At 35.3% G+C, this 21516-nt stretch overlaps 1 protein-coding gene across 6 annotated transcripts in view; it reads left to right on the plus strand.

Annotated features, from left to right (window-relative positions):
* The window catches only part of LOC139693309 (GTPase-activating Rap/Ran-GAP domain-like protein 3), a 303563-nt gene that overhangs the window by 275023 nt on the left and 7024 nt on the right, over nucleotides 1–21516 (plus strand). For all 6 annotated transcript variants that reach the window (XM_071591455.1, XM_071591465.1, XM_071591446.1 and 3 more), the window contains 15 exons: nucleotides 181–247; nucleotides 7638–7740; nucleotides 9149–9247; nucleotides 9862–9965; nucleotides 10223–10334; nucleotides 10643–10870; nucleotides 11270–11385; nucleotides 11840–12025; nucleotides 12564–12681; nucleotides 12869–12967; nucleotides 14832–15025; nucleotides 17567–17680; nucleotides 18147–18504; nucleotides 19948–20034; nucleotides 21227–21345. In XM_071591455.1, coding sequence (XP_071447556.1) covers nucleotides 181–247; nucleotides 7638–7740; nucleotides 9149–9247; nucleotides 9862–9965; nucleotides 10223–10334; nucleotides 10643–10870; nucleotides 11270–11385; nucleotides 11840–12025; nucleotides 12564–12681; nucleotides 12869–12967; nucleotides 14832–15025; nucleotides 17567–17680; nucleotides 18147–18504; nucleotides 19948–20034; nucleotides 21227–21345 — 2104 coding nt within the window. The remainder of the gene's footprint in view (nucleotides 1–180; nucleotides 248–7637; nucleotides 7741–9148; nucleotides 9248–9861; nucleotides 9966–10222; nucleotides 10335–10642; nucleotides 10871–11269; nucleotides 11386–11839; nucleotides 12026–12563; nucleotides 12682–12868; nucleotides 12968–14831; nucleotides 15026–17566; nucleotides 17681–18146; nucleotides 18505–19947; nucleotides 20035–21226; nucleotides 21346–21516) is intronic.

The following is a 21516-nucleotide window of genomic DNA, read 5'->3' on the forward strand; positions in this document are numbered from 1 at the left end:
ATTTAAAAAAGTAATTAACCGTTGTAAGGTACGCATAGAGCTTATTCATCATTAAATTTACGAAAAGCATGCAGTAGCTCATAGCCCTGTTCTCACACTGCAAAAGAAGATTATTGCATGTTATCAAATCACTAACAAGCTCAATGTTTTTTCTTCGCTTCTGGGTTTTCTACGCGACAGCAATTTTCCCAACATGGAGAAGATTGAAAAGGGACCTAAGGAAATATTTGCTCCGGATATTCAAAAGGTACGTCCAATTAACCCATGTATTCCCTTGAAATGTATTTTGTTCTCAAATGTTTTCATTTGATATTCCTTCAGCAGGTTTTCATGTAAAGACATCCTTCGACTGCACTTTTTTCTCCCGATGCAATGAAATTATAAAGAAAATATCATGAAACAAGTCACGATTGTAAATAAAATGTAAGGTCGCGAAAGAATAGTCAATCACTTTTAACCATCGTAGTAATTAATTGCATCTGAAATTGAATCTAACTGAATCGATGTTTTGAAGTGAAAATATATTTCAAGTCAAATTTAAAAATTAATACTCCTATCGCCCCCTAACGATATAAAACCTTTTATAAAATTACTCTCGTCGTAGAGTTATTTTCCATCCTTTCCACTTTAGTTTAAACATAAGACGAACATTTATAGGTTTTTATCCTCCGAGAAAATAGTAATCAAAGCTACCAATGAGTTAATTGAACACGTATTTGAATAATTATTAAAGAGTAACGGTAACAATGCTCAACTTAACGTAGAACTCGCTGACTCAGGAAGGAAAGTCCAAGATTACTACTTCAAGCGCAGTCTCTCTGCCTGCTAACCAGTGTATTTATTCACACGGTATTTAAAAATCTGGCGAGTTTTAGACGGATAATAGATGACTAAACAAATTCGTCTTATCTCCTGAATTACACCGTCCACTCCCCCTGGAAAATAAATCCATTTGTAACTCGATAAGGGTGTGACTTAATAACACCTGTTATTCCGTTATTGCGAACCTTGGAGCCTACGCAAAGCTCTTGCATCCAAACGTGCTATGATATTAATCACACCGATTTGCTAGCGGCTGTCTGCGACTTAACGGCAACTCTCATTCCACAAAAACAAACAACAAGTCAGCTCTAAGCCCGGACAAACAGAGACGCACGGATTTTTGCTATCGCGCGCCTAATCCCGCGGTCGGAAGAGATACAGATAGGTAAACCACCAACAATGAGATGGCGGATTACATTTTTGTGATTGGCTCCATATTTATCTTCGAAACGCAACAATATTTTTTAAATAATACGAATCAATCAGTCACTTCTTAATAAAATGTTTTAAGAGATTATGCATATGTTAAAGAATTTATGAATACATAATCTATTAATGCATACACAACTCAAAATATACCCCAGCCTTCCTTGAGAACACGATATTATCAAATACACGTGACTATTCAGCTTAAAAAAATTAAATCTTGATTAATAGAAACCATTTTAAGCCTTTACAATTCCATTGGCTGACGCCAAATAATAACGTTAGATTATTATTGAGAAGATATTTTCTGTTAAATGAAAGATAGATGTCCCGAGGGCGCGTTGTGTTAAATGTTTTTTCGATAGGATGTGTACGACCGAGAGAGTAATGGTAGTTATTAGGGAAGGCACCCGACAGATAAGGCCATTCTTGCCATCAGTGATAGGTGGGTGATTTGGTATGGTTGGATATTCGGGGAATGGATGAATGGCGGAGAAAAATGCGGCGTCGGTATTAGCTTCGAGTAAAGAAATACGCCAATGGGTCGCTAACAGTTTAACTTCCCATTCAACGGATGGCGTACTCCACACTGAGCATCCCAAGTAACAATCGGGATACCGCCGAAAAATCCGGCCACTTCCGGGATTCGAATCCAGACTCCCTGGGTGGCAAGCAGTACAGTAGCCACCGCGCCATCCCGATCCCCTTGCGACTGAGAAATTTTCTGATAGTTGGGTCAAGGCAGAATCGCGTCCGCGAAAATTCCATTTATTCTCTACTGGTGAATTTTTACCAATTCTTTTCAACAGTAACAATTACCATTGCACTATTTCAACTGCCGATGAAGATGAGTAAGTAGTAATCGTAATTAAATTTCCAGAATAATATATGGATTCCATAGATGGGCACTTTGTCATGGATGTACTACTACTATATTATTCTTCTCGTATTCAAATATCCATTAAATCTGGAATTGAAATCCACAATTCTTAACCCTGAGTTAAATAGTTCCACTGCACGTTCGTCTATTGATAAATGGACAGATGACATTCTGAAATTAGGTCCTGCTTGTGAGCTCGGGATAAATGTCACGCGAGGTACTTTACGCTAGCATTGATTAATTCGGTTTAGATTAGCTAATAATGGTATCTATAAGTGATTTCACATCACACATTTAATTATATGCGTACTGAATCAGCCATTAATGCGATATACATGTACATAACATATTTATTGTCAACTCTTGTCATGACAGCGACGGATCTTGTAAGAAAAACAACAAATTTCGATTGCTAGAATTTCATATATTTTATTTATTATATCAAACAATAATTTTTTTGAGCTGCAAAGATAGACAAACTTGGAAAAAAATCAACAATTATAAAATCATCGGACTCACGGCACTTGGCTTCGTGGTCCTTCTTCGAAGGTGCGATGCAAGAAAACGAGAGTCGAAAAATGTAAAATATTTTGTGGAAGAGCACTAAGCAGTCAATTAAGATTTCTGCATACCTAACTTCCAAAAGATTAAAGCCGAATATTTCGTATGTATTTGGATATTTATTTTGAGGATGAAAGTATGGAGAAAGAAAAAAGAGAGTAAAATTCACCTCTGAGAATAAATAATTAATTTAGACTTGAGGGACTTTCATAAAGAGTTTCAGCTCTTCTGTATGTATATTTAACTGGGAAGTTTACGAACTTTATCAGCTACAAGGAAAGTAAGAGTCTCCCAGACGTTTGAATTTTGAGTGTCAATCATGTTTACAGAAAATTTTAGCATTGGCATAGTCAACAAGTTAATAGAATTTTATCAATAAACCAAGATCAAAATTATATGAAATTATTAATTATAACGTGAAAAGGCTAGTTTCTAGTAACAAGAAGCTCAAGGCGAGGTCTTAGACAATGACCTGATTCGATAACCCTTTGATTCCCTAATGTTGCACAAATGTAATGCATTTATTCGTGTATAATTGGTAAAGAAATGAATTACACGTATATAAGCGTAATAATCACATCTATCACTTTGGAAAGCAATTATATTTGAAAGTGAAATTAGGTTCTTTGCAATTAATATTCAAATAATACTTGTAATACTTAAATATTCAGAAAGAAATTACACAAAACCAGTTCCAAAAATATTCTCAATAATTTTAACAAAACTTGCGTTAATGATAAAATTCGAGACTAAGTCAGATAATAAATCGAAACAAGAAAAGACTCGCTTACATAGTATAAGGTCAAATACTACAAAGATTTCTAAAAGCTGTACATTATGAAAGCAAATCCTGATAAACACTGCATTATCAAGCGGCTATTATTCAACACGAGAAAACTAAATATTATGAAAAGAATTCCTTATGGTGAAGGCATAATTTCATTGTACTGACATTAAAATTAAAACATTCAGTGCCACGGAGTTTAAACGAGAAAGAGTCTAGTAATAAAACGGCAGCACTAATCCCCTTTTACGAGGGTCATCCGGAAAGTAGTACCCGTTCGTGAAATAAAGACACAAAAGTAAATATTAACAAACATAAAAAATTTTATTTGAAAGAGGATACTTTAAACTACTTCTCAACATAATCTCCAAGCAAATTAAGGCATTTGTCATAACGTGTGACAAGTTTCTGTATTCCTGCTGCATAGTCCTTCGCCGCCAGCTCATTGAGATACGCGAGGGACCCATCTTGCACAAATTTTTGCATAATGCAGATGGTGTTTAACAATTTCATGAACAATTGTTCGAGAAACATTGGGAAAATGCTCACAGATGTCATCAATTGTGACGCGCCGATCGTTCCTCACGAATTCGTCAACTGAGCTCACCAGTTGGTCTGTAATGACAGACGGTCTCTCCGAACGCTCATCGTCGTGTGTGTTCCCCCTCCCCATGTTGAAGTTGCGACACCACCGCCGAACAGACGACTCGTCCATTACATTGTCTCCATACACCTCCTTTAATTGGCGATGAATATCACATGGGCGAACGTTTCTTGCATTGAGGAATTTAATCACTGCCCTCACTTCACAACTGGCGGCGTTCTCAATTTTTTTAAACATTGTAAACAATCACAGAAACAACACAGGCAATGCTAGCGTCACGCAACTTGGCTCAGAGAAGGCAGACAAGCCACTGAAGCTATCTGACCTCGTCCAGCGGCTACTCGCGTCGTCAGCACTTCATGCGGCACGAACGGGTACTACTTTCCGGATGACCCTCGTACATCAAGCCTAAGAATTTTTTCCTCTTAATACGTAACCTACTACCTTTCTACGGGCTGAATACTTCGTGAACAGAAAGCTTTCCGTTTCAATAAATCCACCTGTAAAGTTCCTGGTTTTCTTTATCCAACTTGTTTCATAACATATTCTTTTTTACAGATATCCAATTTTTTACAATTCCCTCGTCCGCATTATTTACACTGACCTCAACATCCATAAATTACGTAGCGAGATAAACAAAGAGAAGGGGAAGGGACTGTCACAATTCTGTGGCAGCCCATGATTTAGGGTGAAGTGTGAGGCGGGTGGGTGGGTCTCATTCAGAATTATGTCACGCCCATGGGGGGCGCCTGACACCCATTGTCGGTGTGACGGCTCGTGCCGTGGGAGCACGGTTTCCCAAGCTTAACTGAGCCCCTATATGCAAATATCTATCATCGCAAGGCCTTAATCTAGAGGTGACAAGGCAACTACATTCAAATGAATTTACATAAATTTCATATAAAATTTTGTGAATGGTAAGCTTTCTTCGTGGGATAGTTTATCAGAGATATAAAGGTTGAATAGCCACCTCATCCTCTCATGCACTCTCTCGAAAACTGTTTTGGGAAACCCTTCACTCGAGGATTGGTTGATATACTACCTTGATCAAAAAGTTCCCGGAATAACCACCGTGTGGCGCTCCCATCGTTCCGATTTGAGTTCTGTTTTTTTTGTTAAATTGGTACATCTGTTGTTGATATTCCCTTTAAATCTTAGTGTCATAACTTGACATTTGCAAAAGTTACGGTCGGTTTTCGGTATGTCCATCAGTGCTTCCTGCGATTTTTCCATTACTTCCTCTCGGCTGCTAAAACGCGTTCCCCGTAATGGTTTTTTAACTCGATTGAACAGAAAGAAGTCACAGGGAGCCAAATCAGGTGAATTCGGTGGCTGTTGGATGGTATTTGTTGCATTTTTCGTCAAAAAATTACGAATAATGATAGCACTGTGCGACGGTGCGTTATCATGGTGCAAAATCCACGAGTTTTCTGCCCACATTTCTGGTCTCTTTCGGCGAATTGCTTCACGCAAACGTCTCATAACGCCCAAATAATACTCTTTGTTTACTGTCTGGCCTTCTGGCAAAAATTCATGATGCACTACACCGTTGTAATCCATGAAAACCGTCAGCATTGCCTTCTTTTTGACTGAAAACGACGTGGTTTTTTTGGTCTCGGCTCATTTGGTGAACGCCATTCACTTGCCTGATGTCTGGATTGCGTGTCGTACTCATAAACACACGTCTCGTCTCCAGTAATGATCCTTTTGATGAATGTGGGATCGGATTCAGCCTCGCAAATCATGTCTTTTGCGACGTCAACACGGTCTCTTTTTTGCATGAAATTGAGGTCTTTTGGCACCAACTTTGCTGCTACACGACGGAAACCTAAATCATTAACCACAATGTCTTGGGCGGATCCATAGGCAATGTTCAAGTCCTCCGCTATTTCTCTGATGGTTAATTTGCGGTTATTGACCAACATTTCTTTTACTTTATCAATTTTTTCACCGACTTTCGATGTCGATGGTCTGCCACTGCGTTCATCATCTTCGATTGACTCACGACCACTTCTGAACCGCTCGTGCCACTGGTAAACGACCGTTTTTTTTAGAGAATCGTTGCCGAAACACTTTTCCAACATTTCCAACGTCCGTGCGCCACTAAATCCGTTTTTTACGCAAAATTTAATACAAGTTCGTTGTTGCAAATTTAAATCCATTTCTGAAATTGTAAAAAATCGCCAACACACACAGAGATAGATGTACTCTTGGCTACGTAACTTTTGCAAATGTCAAGTTATGACACTAAGATTTAAAGGGAATATCAACAACAGATGTACCAATTTAACAAAAAAACAGAACTCAAATCGGAACGATGGGAGCGCCACACGGTGGTTATTCCGGGAACTTTTTGTTCAAGGTAGTATGCATTTTTAAAATGCACTCTGAAGTCTGCGGGCGATACCTAAAAATATTTTTTCAATGTCAAACATAAGAAGGTTGTCATTCTTCTCGCTCCGTTCGCATTTATGAGTAATTTTCAAGATTGGAAATCTTCATTGCTCCGCGTATTGAGATGAACCGCGTTAAATTCCAAATGTGTTCACTTCCATCCAACTTTCAGATCCAATCACCGTCATCGCCAGGAATTTCGAACCTATCCTTCCACTCAAGGACTGAGCACACTTTCAAGAGCGCGTCGGGTGAATTCTGGCCAAGGGCGCGCAACTGGGCCTCGTCGGATCGTAAATCCAAGCGGCTCCGCGCCTATGTCCACACTCCTCATCCTCTGGTGCTAGCTGAGGCGTGCCAGCGAGTTATGACTCCATATTACGCCGCCTCGGCGACACGCGCCGGGCAGCCGACCTGGGAATTAGTTATCAAGTAATCGGAGAGGCATTCCCTGGGGACGATGCGGGCGGTTCGATCATGCACTCTTTCTCTTATGCAACGCATCGGGATGAATATTTTCGAGCCGCGGTTCCCATCCGTTCTTGATGTAAATGGAAGTTCGAATAACTTTTAGATGTTCCTTCGGTGCATTTGAGCGGTGACTATGGTTACCACTTGGACTAGCAGTTAGTCGATATATCGACCCGAAAACTTCACGCAAATGAATTTATTTTGTGTTATCACCCTCGAACGACAGGATAAACTCCGGAGTCACGAACATTTATGACGATATTTAAAGCGAAGGCATGCCTTCGCATCATTAAGATATCTTCATCTCGCAAAAATATTGACAACTAAAATCGGCCCTAAAACTTATTTAGGTCTTTAAAAGATTAGTGAAATATTAATAAAACAACAATTCAAGAGTATTAAAATAAATAAATATCGGCAAATAATTCCCCAACAATTTTTTTAAATAAATCCTAAAAAGAAGTAGGCAGTAAACAATATTATTATTATCAGTAATAAATAAATTCAGCTCTTTCATTAATGAGCTAGGCAGCAACCCTAAAGTTTATCAGTGAGAAATGTGTCAACATAAGATGGCCTCACGCAACAGAGTATGTAGCTAAAACTCATATTTTACCACTATTACAACATCCAAATATGAGTAATGAACTAAAAATTGTATCATGTATGTATTCCTTTTTTCACTGGCCTTTCAGGATCTTCTACTTTTGGAGGAGCAAGAAGGGTCAGTGAACTTCAAATTTGGAGTACTCTTATGTCGACCTGGACAAAACACAGACGATGAGATGCTGAGCAATGGTAAGAAGCAGCATTAGAAATGATAAACATAGTGTAGGGTGTCAGGTTGTGTCTTGTTCGTCAGGACTAAAAAATATATGGGATATTGTGTTTGTATTCATCCAAACCCTACCTTAAATGGTAGATTACCAATTAATAATAACAGAATATAAAGTTTCAAACAAGTTGGAGCTTATGTAAACTGTAAGCAAATAAGGTGCTACGATAAGACTTTGATCAGTAGCATGATCGCCTAATTGGTATGGACAGGAATATAAATTACACATGAATTAAATGTTAGCATACAAAAGAGGTTTATCATGCCTATCAAGATAGCCTTTAGGTTAGGTTCTTTTAACATTTGAATCATTGCATTAAACCATAGTATTCCTTAAAAATCAATTTTTGAGCTTGGAGAAATTACTGATCATCTATGTACTCTTGTAACCACGATCTCCTGGGGCCAATCTCTGTTTATTCAGTTATCTAAGTTAATTTTCCTCTCCGGGAATTCAGAACTGCACAATCATTGTATACTCAAAGATCTCTAATATCATTCTATACTCAGGGTATAATTCAGCACTTACATTTTAATCAACGACATGAAAGGGCAATGCATACATTATGCATGTCAAATTGAAAAGGAACATGGCTAAATGAGAGAAGGTATGAATACCATTTTTAATAAACGTAACCCTATTTTTATAAAATATAATTCAAATAGGTTGCTGTCATAACATTTTTGATGTTAGTACTATATTAAATAAACAATATTGTTTGTTATTGAATAAATTAATAGTCATGCATTTTTGTAGATTTTTTTCACATAAAATATTATAAATGATCACTTCGAAGTTACACTGAGGGAACCCTCATATTGTCTCCCTGGCATCGGTTTCTCTTGGACTAATAATAGAGATGAGCAGGTTATTAAGATATAATGTCCCAGAATTTCTTGCAGTGTTTTCATTTATTTAAAGTATGCAATGAAATTTTATTGCTTATGGAATTTGATCCAAGCAATTGTGACTACTCTAAAAGACTCATCATGCTTACTATGAATAGATAAAGACCATTTACTTACTTGAGTGGTGAGTACTTTCATTAACGCTTAATTGTTTCAAAATGAGTGCCTTATTTTTCTTTAATGCACAAGTAATATTAATAAAATAATTTCTCACTTCAACCAAATGAACTGTTATCATTCCTTGATTAAACAAGGAGAATAGGAGAATGTTTCCTTGTTCTCCAAGGTCATATACTTTAACCAAGAGGTATCCCTAGGTGAGGAGAGGCAAGAGGGCTGTGATCACCCCTCTCTTGTCTCAAAATTTCAATTAGCGCAGCTTTTCAAAATGCTGACAGAATGAAATGTTTTAATGTCATTTAGCCAAAAGTGCTTCATGAAGTATTACTATTACTTTTTCAGAGATGGGCAGTGCTGACTTTGATCGTTTTGTAGCACTTCTTGGAGATAAAGTACGTCTCAAAGGATGGGATAAATACCGAGGTGGATTGGACATTAAAGGTACTACATATTACACGTCAATTTTTACTCCTCCTTCAGATCCAGTAATCTCCTGGAAGTATCATAAAGAATTTTTCATAGAGAACAGTTTTTTCCTGTTTCTATGCCACTGTAAATTACCTAGGGGATGGAATATTTTGATAGGCCTTACAGTTTTATCAAATTTGATAGCTATTCAAAAAACGCATTCAGAAGTTTGATTTAGTTTCCTTCATTATGCGTTGTATAATTACATAGTAAAGATTATGTGCATGCTTAATTCTTAATAAAATTGGTAATTTCAGGCTTGACTTAGTTGAACTCACCCATTACGGAAAGAAAAATTGCAACTTTGTTAATTTCACTTAATGTTTTAATCATACTGTATAAGATGCTCAATTCTTACTAATAAAACAGCCACACCACCAAAATATTAGCAAAATTACTATTACTTGATATATCCAAGATCCAATAAAAAACAAGAAAGAACACAACTCGCATTTTCATAATAAAAGCAACATAAAACAAAGAGTTTGGAAATAATCAGAAATAAAACAAAAACTTAATTAGACTAATGATTTACTTTCAACTAGATTACCTCTACACTAACAGAATTCTTAAATCCAAATTTTCAGGAGACATGACGGGTCTTCATTCTGTGTACACTATCTATGAAGGACATGAAATCATGTTTCATGTGTCAACATTATTGCCCTACTCCAAGGAAAACAGACAACAGGTTAGTCATCTCATTCCTTTAACAACTGAGTAAAAAGTGGATAATTTGAAGATTTTTAACAATTGAAATAAAAGTTGAACTGGTTCATTGAAATTTCACAAATATTCCTATCATTGTTACCCTAACATTACTCAGGTTTTCTAAACCCAGGTTGATAGTGAGTTTTCAAAAATGTTACACACTAATTGTATGAAAACGTAGTGAGCTTACCCATGAATTTTTGATAGGATTAATACAATACTTTTTTTAATCAACAGGTTGAAAGAAAGAGACACATTGGAAATGATATTGTGAATATCGTCTTCATGGATGGTGGAGCAGAAAATATGAGCCATTTTAATCCCTCTTACATCAAATCACAGTTCACACGTATCCTTTATAACCTTACAACCAAATGTGATATTTATTCATAAAAGCAAGCAAATATCGCTGATAGACATTTGAAGCAGTTATATTAACAATCCATTTTTCAATTATTTATCTCAAAAACCTGAGATATTTTCCAAAAATACATATATTATTTCAAAAACCACTTTGTTGAAAAAAAATATAATAGCTCTTCCAATAAAAGTTTAAGTGCCACTTGGCATATGGTTATTTTTATGAAGTTACAGTCATAAATCAATACTGGAATTGAAAACCTAAACAAATTTTTTCCTTAACTGGATTCCTCTCAGATATCTTTGCTCTAGTGGCCTATGACCGAGGCCAATCTGACAGATGTGAAGACAGCAAGTCGGATATCAATGACAACAGTGGTGAGAGGTTTAGGATGTGTGGGAGAGAGGCTGGATATCGACTGATGGTGTTCTCTGAAGAATCAGTTCCCCTCTTTGGACCCTCCCTGCCTTCTCCCTCCTACTTCCGTAATTCTGATGAGTTCCGTGAATTCTTATTAGTTAAAAGTAAGTAAAATTACTATCAATGCATACGCACATAATGGTGTATCTTTTTGTAGGAAGGCTATTGAAAATGCTAGAAGCTATGTATTTAATGTACATAATTAAATGGCCACCATCTTTTTTAATAGTGGAATGAATATTCAACCCATATGGAAACCCTGTTCAACTTGGCTTCAAAGAAATAAGCATTGTTAACATAAACTTCTCAAGAAGTTTTATCCTACCAGATAAGCGTATAACCTTCAGTTTTTAATTCATAATGAAACCACAAGAGTCCTTTTCTTTCCCAGTCACTTTGGCCATGGAAAGGGGGGATACAATGCTTATACAATAAAAACTAAATCAATTTTTGCCATATAATTCAACTCAGCCATCCCTTTGCATTTTCTTTTTCAAAACTAGTGATCAATGGAGAAAAGGCTGCTTTCAACACTCCAACATTTGCTCAAAAAAGGGAACGCACATTAGACATGCTGTTAAGGGACATGTATGCAGAGCATATGTCAGAGGTCAAAGGGGTGAGTGTAGAAGCAATTACATAAGTGTGGTAGAGATTAATGACACTATGCAGCACTGCACTATTCCGAAAAATATACTTAAGATTCCTAAGACCAGTACATTTTTCATAGATTGACTCATCACTGAGAGACATCCTGAAAAGAGGTGTTTTGTTTGTGGGTCAATATGAATTTTAACGGTGATAATTTGTTCCATAGAAGTGATGCTGAACTTGAGAATGTTTCCCAGCTGCAGTAAAAAAATCTTGTATATTTCTCACATTTTAAGGGGATTTATAAATCCTCAAATATTTCCTTCTCTTCTGAATTTTCAAATAAATTATATATACTTTCAAGCTTGTCACGCCCATGGAATACTCATAAATTTATGGGTATAGAAGTTATAATTAGTTAGACATGAGAAAGAGAACTATAGACTTACATTCACTACTGTCTCTTTAAATAATGCCCACAGGCTATCACAATGGGTAGACGAGCTTTAAGTGATGTCATATCAGAGAGCACCAGGGGGGCTCGGAGGAAGGAGGAGTCAAGACGGCAGGTGGAGTTGGTACGCGTTGGGCAGGCTCTCAAGTTGGAATCCATTGTAAAGGGAGATGCTCCAACTTCTCTCGCAACTTCAAGCCTCTTCAAAAGACCTGTTAAGTATTGATAGGAGTCAATTCAAACCAATTTAAAGGAAAGGAGAAAAATATTTTTTAGTTAGTATTTGTGCATGCCAGGGCTGAACCATCTGAATTCCATGATACATACCCAACACCCATACCTAACATGGGTCCCGATCCCTTCACTTTTTGGAAAGTAGGCAGGCGTGTTACACAGCATACTAACACAGATAGGTAACTTGAATTTATTTAGAGTAAGGATCATAATAAAAAAAGAGGTAAAATTCTTCAAAGGATAGCCAATAAGGTATTTTGTAATTTTCAATTGAAATACAAGCTATTGGATATGGAAACACTGAACTTAGCATGACTTAATCGGGAGGATAACATTTTGATGGCAGTAGCCTCCTAATCCTTACTATAAATGCATGTGATAATATAACATATCAGTTAGATATGACCTAATCAATCCAAATCAATATAAAAGCACCATCTTAGTATTGAACCCTTACAAGAGATGTTATTACTATAATTTGAGCAAGTTTCTTATAATGTTTTACTTTTCCCTTTCAGCAACCATGGGAACCACAGTGCTTTTACCCAGACTTCCATCATGAAGTTATATGTGGCGATTCATGGGGTGAGAGTAGACTTTTGGTGGCAGCTGAAAATGGGGTTCATTTGGTTGAAGGTAATTCCACGAGAGCAATTAATAATGCAATTTCATGATGCATTGGTAAGAAATTATGAATTATGATGCTAGCACCTAATCAAATCATGTCATTACACCTAGAAAACATTATTGTAAACATACTGCCCTTCTTTGTTTACAAAAAAATTATCATTCTAACATTTAATGTATCATCTACATATTCCAGAAGGACTATCTCAACGACTTATCTTTGACAAATCAGTGTCAGTGAAACAGCTTGATGTGGTGGAAGCACACGGAATTCTTCTATTCAGAGCAGACAAAGGTAATTTAAATATTGCAACCAGATGCTTTCGAAAATTTGATTCACTATTATAAAAGATTTACAGAGCCTAGTTGTGGCATTAGCAAGCAGTTAAGACACCTAAAAGTTGCATGGAGGAGAAAGGCAAGTCTGATTGCCAAGAAAATAATTTATAATCATGCTTACAATGATTTAAAGTAGCAATAGGAAAAGATGCCAAGTGTGTCAACTTTTTAATCCAAATACAGATTCTCAAGTTTACCTGATAGATCAAGAAATGTGTGAACTAAGGGGGAGGATTAGGATTTATTGATGCTAGCTAAGGGTTTTTGGGCGCAAGAGATGTGGTTCCTTGGTTGGGGAGGGCATACGTAGATGGAATAAACATTTTGATGCAGGATCCATAATTTCAGAGTGTTACTGATGATATATCAATGGACCTCCTCCACAAAATATCCATGTTAAATTCAGGTTAATATTCAAACAATATAAAATCATAACAGGATTTTTCTGTGATAATACTTAATATAAGATAATGAGAACCCTTTTGCAGTTGAAAAGTATGGATCACCATGTTTGAGCAGAGTTGAATTTCATACATCAGAATTTTTTAGCTAGTATGTTCAGTGAACATGATGGTAAAGTAGAGGAAGAATACCTTTTATTGAATATAATACTTGCCATTCAGTTTAATAGTTTTACTCTCATGAATAAGACCTTCAGCTTGATGGCAGAGGGGTTATTTCTTGATAAGTTAAATAAATTAGATAATGCAATCCTAAAACTTTCATCAAGCAAAACATGATAATGACTGTGATTAATAGAAGTTGTTTTGAGAAAAATGCATTCTTACAAAAGGAATCAGAAAACAGCACTAATGGCAAATCTATATTTGGATGCTGGAATGTTGGAAACTAAGAACTATTTTTCCAAACTCATGTTATGATGTATTTGAATCCATAATATTAAAGATGAAACCTTTTACAACCTGATTGGAAACTTACAATTTTCCAAACACAGTATCTATCAAAAACAAGTATTAATGATCCTTAATGCTTCAAAAATCTCTGAAAAACAAGCATAAAATTATGAATAAACTTTTATTGCCTGAATGCATTAGTTAATTTAAAGTAATTCTCAGTAAATATACTAAAAATTCAAGTTTTTGAAAAATGTTTCAGTAACTTTTGGAAGGAAAAATCAGGAACATGACCATTAAGCATCAATGACTTGATTTATTGGGAAGGTTTGCCTACATTCTAAGGCTCAATTTCACTTACACCAATTGGCAGCAATCAACATTCGTAGAATATAATAAGGGCGCTCTTAAATAATTTATAATCTTATAATAAAAAAAAATTATTCTAATAACAGCCCAATGTGGCAAATTACTTGAAACATTTACCAATACTCTCAAATAAGTATGACTATTGCATTCATATGTTGAATATCCTAAGTCATGCACCAGTCCTAATGCACTCACTGGCTAACACAAATTTTGGATGTTAGACTATCACCTGAGACACTGATGTTGTAATTCCACATGCAGGTATGCATTTTATAGATGGGATTAATTAAAAAATTCAATTAATTTATCTTTCCTATCCAGTAAATAGCACCTAATGGCCTTAATGCTGCATAAAATCCTGTGATATCTTTCTTTGACGAAATTTTACTTTTAACTCCCTTTCATGTTGATGTTAAACATGAAAATCCATTGTGAAAATAAATGTGTATGCATTAGCATTCAAATATGGTGAAATTGCTGGCAGAACATAAAAGGGTAATGAATCAAGAAACATGTATATAACTCAACTTTGCATTCTCTCTTTACCCTATCAAAACAAACCATTACAGATTATTGAAATAAAGCTCTCCTTCACAGGACGTGACTGCAAAGTGCATGTGTTCAGACTGTTAGACTTTGAAACAGGACTAAATACTGGGACTGCAACAAAAGGGGAATCCATTGAAATTCAACCCAAAACAAAACACGACCTGAAAGAACATCGCCTGGAAAGGACAAGAGGTTGTCACTTATATGCTCTCTCTAAACCTGGAGGATCTCATTTGAGAATGGTAATAAATTACTAATTTAGTTTAAATTTATACAAAACAAATGTATTAAGTGACATTTTCAACTATCCAAACAATTGCAAAACATTGAAATTAAGCACAATAGATTCCCCCTTATTCAGTCATATTTTACCTGGCTGATACTTGATTCAGCCCTGGTTTCTCCATTGGGTTAAATCATACAAATTATATCAGAATATCATTTGTAAAGTAAAGATACACATGTTTAGATAATCTTCAAACAACAGTTAATAAATAATTTTCCCTTCTATTATTATAATAATGATAACTAACCTAATAAATATTATTTTAAATTTATAGCAATGACAGAGTATTTTGAATTTTTTTCATTAACTGGCCATTTTGTTATTTCACCAGGGGTCAAGGCACACAGTGACTAGATAAGTTGAAGTCTACTTTATATTTACATACATTATTATATTTTATGCGCTCTCTCAATGCTATTGCCAAGCGTCATTATCTTATTTAAATGTGCATTTATTATTATTTTCAGATTGAAGAGACTAAATTTATTTTTATAATAATACGTTCCATGTAGTTTTTCTTGAGAAAAACTGTTTCAGTCATTAAGGGCAGACAATATTGGTAAATGATGTAAAAGATGTAGTTAGATGCATCAATTCACCCTAGCATTCTTAACTAAATGGAAATCGATAGAAATATTTTGATTACAGGCAGCAGTAAACCAATAAATTTGTTTTTAATACCTCTAAGTCTCCCTGAATCAGTTTTCTCTCCCATTATTAACTTACGAGCTTAGAAAACTTGCATGAACTCATATGACAATTGAATTTGCATTAAATTTAAAAATATATTCAACAGGTTTAAATTGATGCAATATGCATCCTATTTGAGATGTAAGTTGGATTGAATACTTTATTGATAGTGGCAAACCTTTAGATATATTCAATGGATATTATTAGCTCTAGGTTCAGGATGAGTTGTGCAACATTTGACGCCTCCTATTCATACATTAGGTACCCCTATATCATTCCTATTTCCTCATTTTCTTATTACTCTTTTTCTCTCCCCCTGGTTGTCCAAAGTTACTCCAACAAATGCATAAATTTATAAATAATATAAGCTATTTTATCCCATGTAATACCTCAGAATTCTATAATTAAATAAACATCATTGAATTTTCACAAGTAAGCATATTCAAGTCTTTCTTTCTGGAAAGTCTTACTTTCGAAAGGAAAAGGGACAACTTCCAGCCAACGGAAATAGTAAAATTATATCAAATGTAGCTGCATCTCAATTCTGCAAACATACATTGCAACAGAAAATGGGATGTGTTCGTATGCTGCATACCTTCTGAAGTGCTTCGCTTCTCAAAAAGACCACGCTGAGGTAAAGAACTCACGTCATAACGCCATAGTTTAGCATATGAACTTAACGACAGTTAGTAGAATATTATTTTCCAAGGGCCTATGTCTTCGGTTCACTTAATGAATTTATGGTAGTTTCTAGCAAGGACAAGTCCACGATTTGGAAACAGAGCCCATTGACCATATCTCTAATATAATATTTTTTTTCGATAAAAATACAAAATTCCGGAATGTAAGAGCATATAAATTAACTTTAAAAAAATGAAAATCCACCAAAAAATACATATATAATAGCACCGATTATATTGAACGCCACCAACCGAATCTATGCACAATAAATTGATCTTTTCGAAATGAATAACGCCTTTGCGTACTTGTGTTAAGTGACAACAGGAGACGTGAATTTACATGTGTGTTCATGGCATCAAACATAAAAGTAGATAGAAAAACACATGCTACTTTAGCTGCTTTAGCTGTTCATAAACATACTTAAAGGAGCCGGGTTCCAGTCAAATCTGCGGAGCCGACCGAACCGCAAAAGTGCGAGAAAAGTTAGCAGAACTTTTCACGCACCCTGTTGCTCGAGAACCATAGGTTCAAGAGACTGGAGCGCAGTATTTCTCGCGCTAATCCGGTTTGTTTTGTGAAGTGAAAACTGCAGCTTGTTTATAAAGGATGCTGCTTGCGTATTGTAGGAGAAGGCGCCATATTACGGAGAAAAAAAATTATTTGTGAAAGAAGAGTATTTGCTTTTGGAATGGCGTGAAGCAGAGGGACCATTCAATGAAAATACCCGTGAAAGGTAGCAACTGATTATCTATCGGAGAAATGAATTGCCTTACTTAAGAAACAAGACACTCAAATGAGGAAAGCATCAGCCCAACAGTTTTAATTCACCTTATCAAGATACTTGGCAACTGTTTAAAAATCACACTAATTGGGAGATGAATTAAAACATATGTACAAATAAGGTGGCGTAGTAATGGAGTCCGTGAAGTGCTGGTGTCATTACCCGAGGGAGGGCTCGATTTAGAGTCACGCCTGTGTACTCTCTCGGCTTCACCTTATCTGTGATATTTCGGGTACCAGACCTTCCTGGAAAACCTTATTCAAAGGAACTGGCAACCCCTATCACCCTGATGGGCTCGCCAGTTTCATCCTGATCCAATATTTATTGTGTATTATCCTTTCATAGGTTGTTTGTGTTGGTCGACGTCTACTGATTATGCAATGGCGCCATTCAGCAGCTTGGACAGCATGGTGTCCTGCAAGTGACACTGATACTGTCGAGGGATTCCTGTATTTAAGGGTAATGTACATTATTGAAAAATATATCAATGAGATTTAAGTTTAAGAGGGTGTTTAAAACTAATTTTAGTTCGCATGTTTGGCAAGAACTGCCATCATTTCATTAAATGAGCTAAGTAATGTGAGTTCTAAATTTTAATTAACATGTTCCTGTCTGGGTCTTAGAACAGTTTAAGAGAATGTTTTAGGAATTTTAGTAATGAAATGGAATAATGGAATTAACTGGTTGTTAGTCAGAAATTTTGAAAATACTTTGTGATTATGTATTAAAGATAAATGGAAGGGTTAACTGTGACAAAGATGTGTCTTTAAAAATGGTTTATTTAAATAACTAAGTCATATTTGTTCATAATGTTTGAAAAACCTTTTTTGTTTTCCTGTACAAATCACCATCTCCTGTAAAACTATCAATGCTATTTCATGAAATATGAATCTAATGGGAGTGTTTTATTCTGTAATTTCTTTAGGAAGTCCAAGTATGTGAACCTCCACTTCTCCTTTCACTTGTTGATGTTTCTCCATCAGTTGTGGGTTTGGAAAGCTCAAGTGGTGTGGCTTGTGTTGTTGGTTACAAACACCAGTTCGATCTTGTGTGCTGTGCTGGTATTACCCCTGGTGCAGGGGGGCTGGCGGAGATTGGATTAGGGGAATGCACTCCTTCCTCTGTTCCAACAACCAGTATTCATGGGAGTGTTGGTAGTGGAAATCCAGAAGCTATTAAACAAACTGTTTTCACTGTGGAGACATCACATAAGCCCAACTTGCTCTCAGCAATAGAGCTTCCTAGTGACCACTCTGAGCCAGAGGTTTTATTATGTTACAACAGTAAGTCATTTATTTTTTTCAAGCTTGATGCATTAAACAATGGCTGATGGCCCTTGTTTAAAAGCGGAATAGTTACAAAAAATTCAGCATGCAGATATTTTGCAAATATCATTTTATATACGGTTTCGCACCTCTAATGTGGAAATCCATAATCTGGTGAAATCCATTGTCCAACATGTGACAAGAATGAATATTTGCAGGCTTTGAGAGATGAAAAAAAATTTGTATATGAATTTTGTTTTGTAATTAGATGAAGCTGCATATCATGCTAGATGTGGATTTTCGCATCCAAGCTCATAGCACATTTGAGTTTAAACATATCTCGAGAATAATTTTTAATAGCAAGCATGTGCATGTTATGCTGATTAAGGCCTAGCCTTAAGGCTTTTAGAAACTGTTACTTTTGGTATTTGTCTATTTTACCCATAGACAAACTAAACATGAAGCTTCACTAATATTACTCATAACCTCTGAATTTTTCAAAAAATAACAGAAGTGGTGTTAGCGGGGAAACTAAATATCAGCATACAATGTTATCAGTCACAGAAAATTTCGAATCTAATAAGCAAATGGGATACAAGCACATTGGTGAGGTACTCGTGTGGAAAGTGCTGGTTTGGCCCTTCATCTATGAATGCATACCATTCAGAAGGAAAAGCAAAAAATATTGTTAGAAAAATGGTCAAATAATTTAATTATGTTTAAATTGAACAAATAGTAAAAATTAGGAGATAACGGAGATTTTCCATAAATTTTTCTTATGAAGTTTCACTGCAAGTTAATTTGAAGCTGATTATTTCTTTTATTTTGGTTCTTTATTCAGGCCTTGACACATTAATATTCAGAAAAATTGGAAATTTCATTGTGTAATTTCCAACGATGATGAACTATTAAAGCTTCAGCAAAGATTTCATTCCAACATTTTGATTTTATAAGGCTGGACACATAATATGACAGACATGATATTTAAGAGAATGGAAGAAGTTTGTCATGGTTAGTAGAAGTAATCAGGACTACTTTTGGTGATTAGGATTTTTATTAAACAATACATCACAAACCACCCAGATAAAAGTTGAATTTGGACAATTGTGGCAAAAGGATTGTGATAGAGAAACACAATAGCTCCAAACACACTACTATGATTTTTAAATTTTGTCTGCATGTCCATAGAAAAAATACTTAATTGAGATATCTCGAAGATTTCATCTAACTATCTTATTAAAGTCTAAAGTCTTATTAACGTCATTTCAGCTGCATATGCCATAATTTTATTTTTTGTACTGATTATATATGCATTATAATATTATTTTCTGTACAAGTTCTACCAAAATGATAAATTAATTCATGCCATTTGATATGAAGTATATTAGTACAAAACCTAAGCAGCTTGTTTTGTAATGCAATGAATTCATTTCTTTATTACAAAATTTATTTTATTTTTAGATACGTGCCACTTTCAAAAGCTACTTCAAGAAGGACCTGTCAACAGTGAATTTGACTTTCACTGGAATTCCGTGCCAAATGATATTGGTAAGAGGCTCAGAATGTTTTCAGCTTTTATTTTTTTTATAACATGTGATGTCAATGTTAATTAATCATATATGTATGTTGTACTGATATATTTTGTAAGCCTATACTTTGTTATTTTGCTTATAATTAGATTCACAGGTCTTACCTCTTTTGCTTTCTTTCAAAAATAAAGGGTGCGGCTTATGCATTCTTATGATCCCTAGATTTGTGCTGGTGGGAGAAATAATAATTTATCCTGGTTGAAGTGTAGGATCCAGATAGATAATAGTCCATGCAGCCTCTGCTCCTCAATTAGGCGGCTGCAAAGGCACCTGGCCTCTCCTGGAAGGAAACATATGATAGTGATGGGGTAGTGATGTTAGACAAAGGTGTATGCAGTAGTTAATTAATGGACTATGATTTAGGAACTAGGAATGGCTGTTTGGAGAAAGCAATAGAGTTCTGTAGGAGACAGAGTTTAACCATAGCAAAACTTTGCTTAATCATTATAATAGGCATAGGTGTGCATAGAAAATTCCCAGGGACTCAAATGACATCAATTAGACTATTATAATTAGGTACAGATTCAGGGACAGCATAGTTAATTCACACTTTACCATGATCAGATGCTGAAACTGATCATAATTTGGTACAAATGAAGTGCAGCATCAAATTAGAAAGGGGGCTGGGTGCTACAGAGGAAAAATGGGAAAAATCAAAAAAGCTATGTAGTAATCTGCAAAAGACTCGATGAAATAAAGAAAAAGGATTTAGAAACCATGAATTGTAGATGAGATGATTAGAAAGATAGACAAGAGAATACTATTAATAATAGTATGAAGAAGTGTGAAGATTAATTATTCTTAGCTCTAACTGGAATAAATACCTCCTTCTCAATTAAATGTATCAGGGTGTGTTTGTTTTGATTTTATTAGACTTATGTATAATATGAGTGAATAAGTGCTACAGCATCAGATTAAAATAATGCAATGTATCTGCTAATTCGCAAATAGATAATCTTCAGTTGTTTGCTGTGCTAGTTAACTGATGAGTAGTTAGTTGAACTGGTTTTTCGTATTTGAGTAACTATTACTACAAGTATTTTTGATGAACTGTTTTATTTTGTGATGAGAAAATGTTATATATTTATTTATAGCTAAATTATATCCTGTGTCAATTTGTAAAACTTAAATTACATAATTTTCTTTTACAGTTGTGGCCTTTCCGTATGTTTTGGCTTTGACAACAGACTGCCTGGAGATTCGACTTATTGTTAATGGCAATCTTGTTTATACTAGTCCCATGCCAAAGTTGAAACTTATCTCGGCAAAGGTACGTAATTTTTTTACCTCTACATTGCTATATGTTTTACAACATGAGGAAACATGATTGATACCACACATTTATTTTGTAAGTTAACTTATGTCTTTTGGAAAACATTGTCATATATTTCTATTCTGATGTATTGATACGTTTTTCCAAAGAAAAGTAGCCTACAAAATG

This window comes from Hetaerina americana, unplaced genomic scaffold, assembly GCF_022747635.1.
Source record: "Hetaerina americana unplaced genomic scaffold, ioHetAmer1.1.p SCAF_1, whole genome shotgun sequence".
Classification (NCBI taxonomy): Eukaryota; Metazoa; Arthropoda; class Insecta; order Odonata; family Calopterygidae; genus Hetaerina; species Hetaerina americana.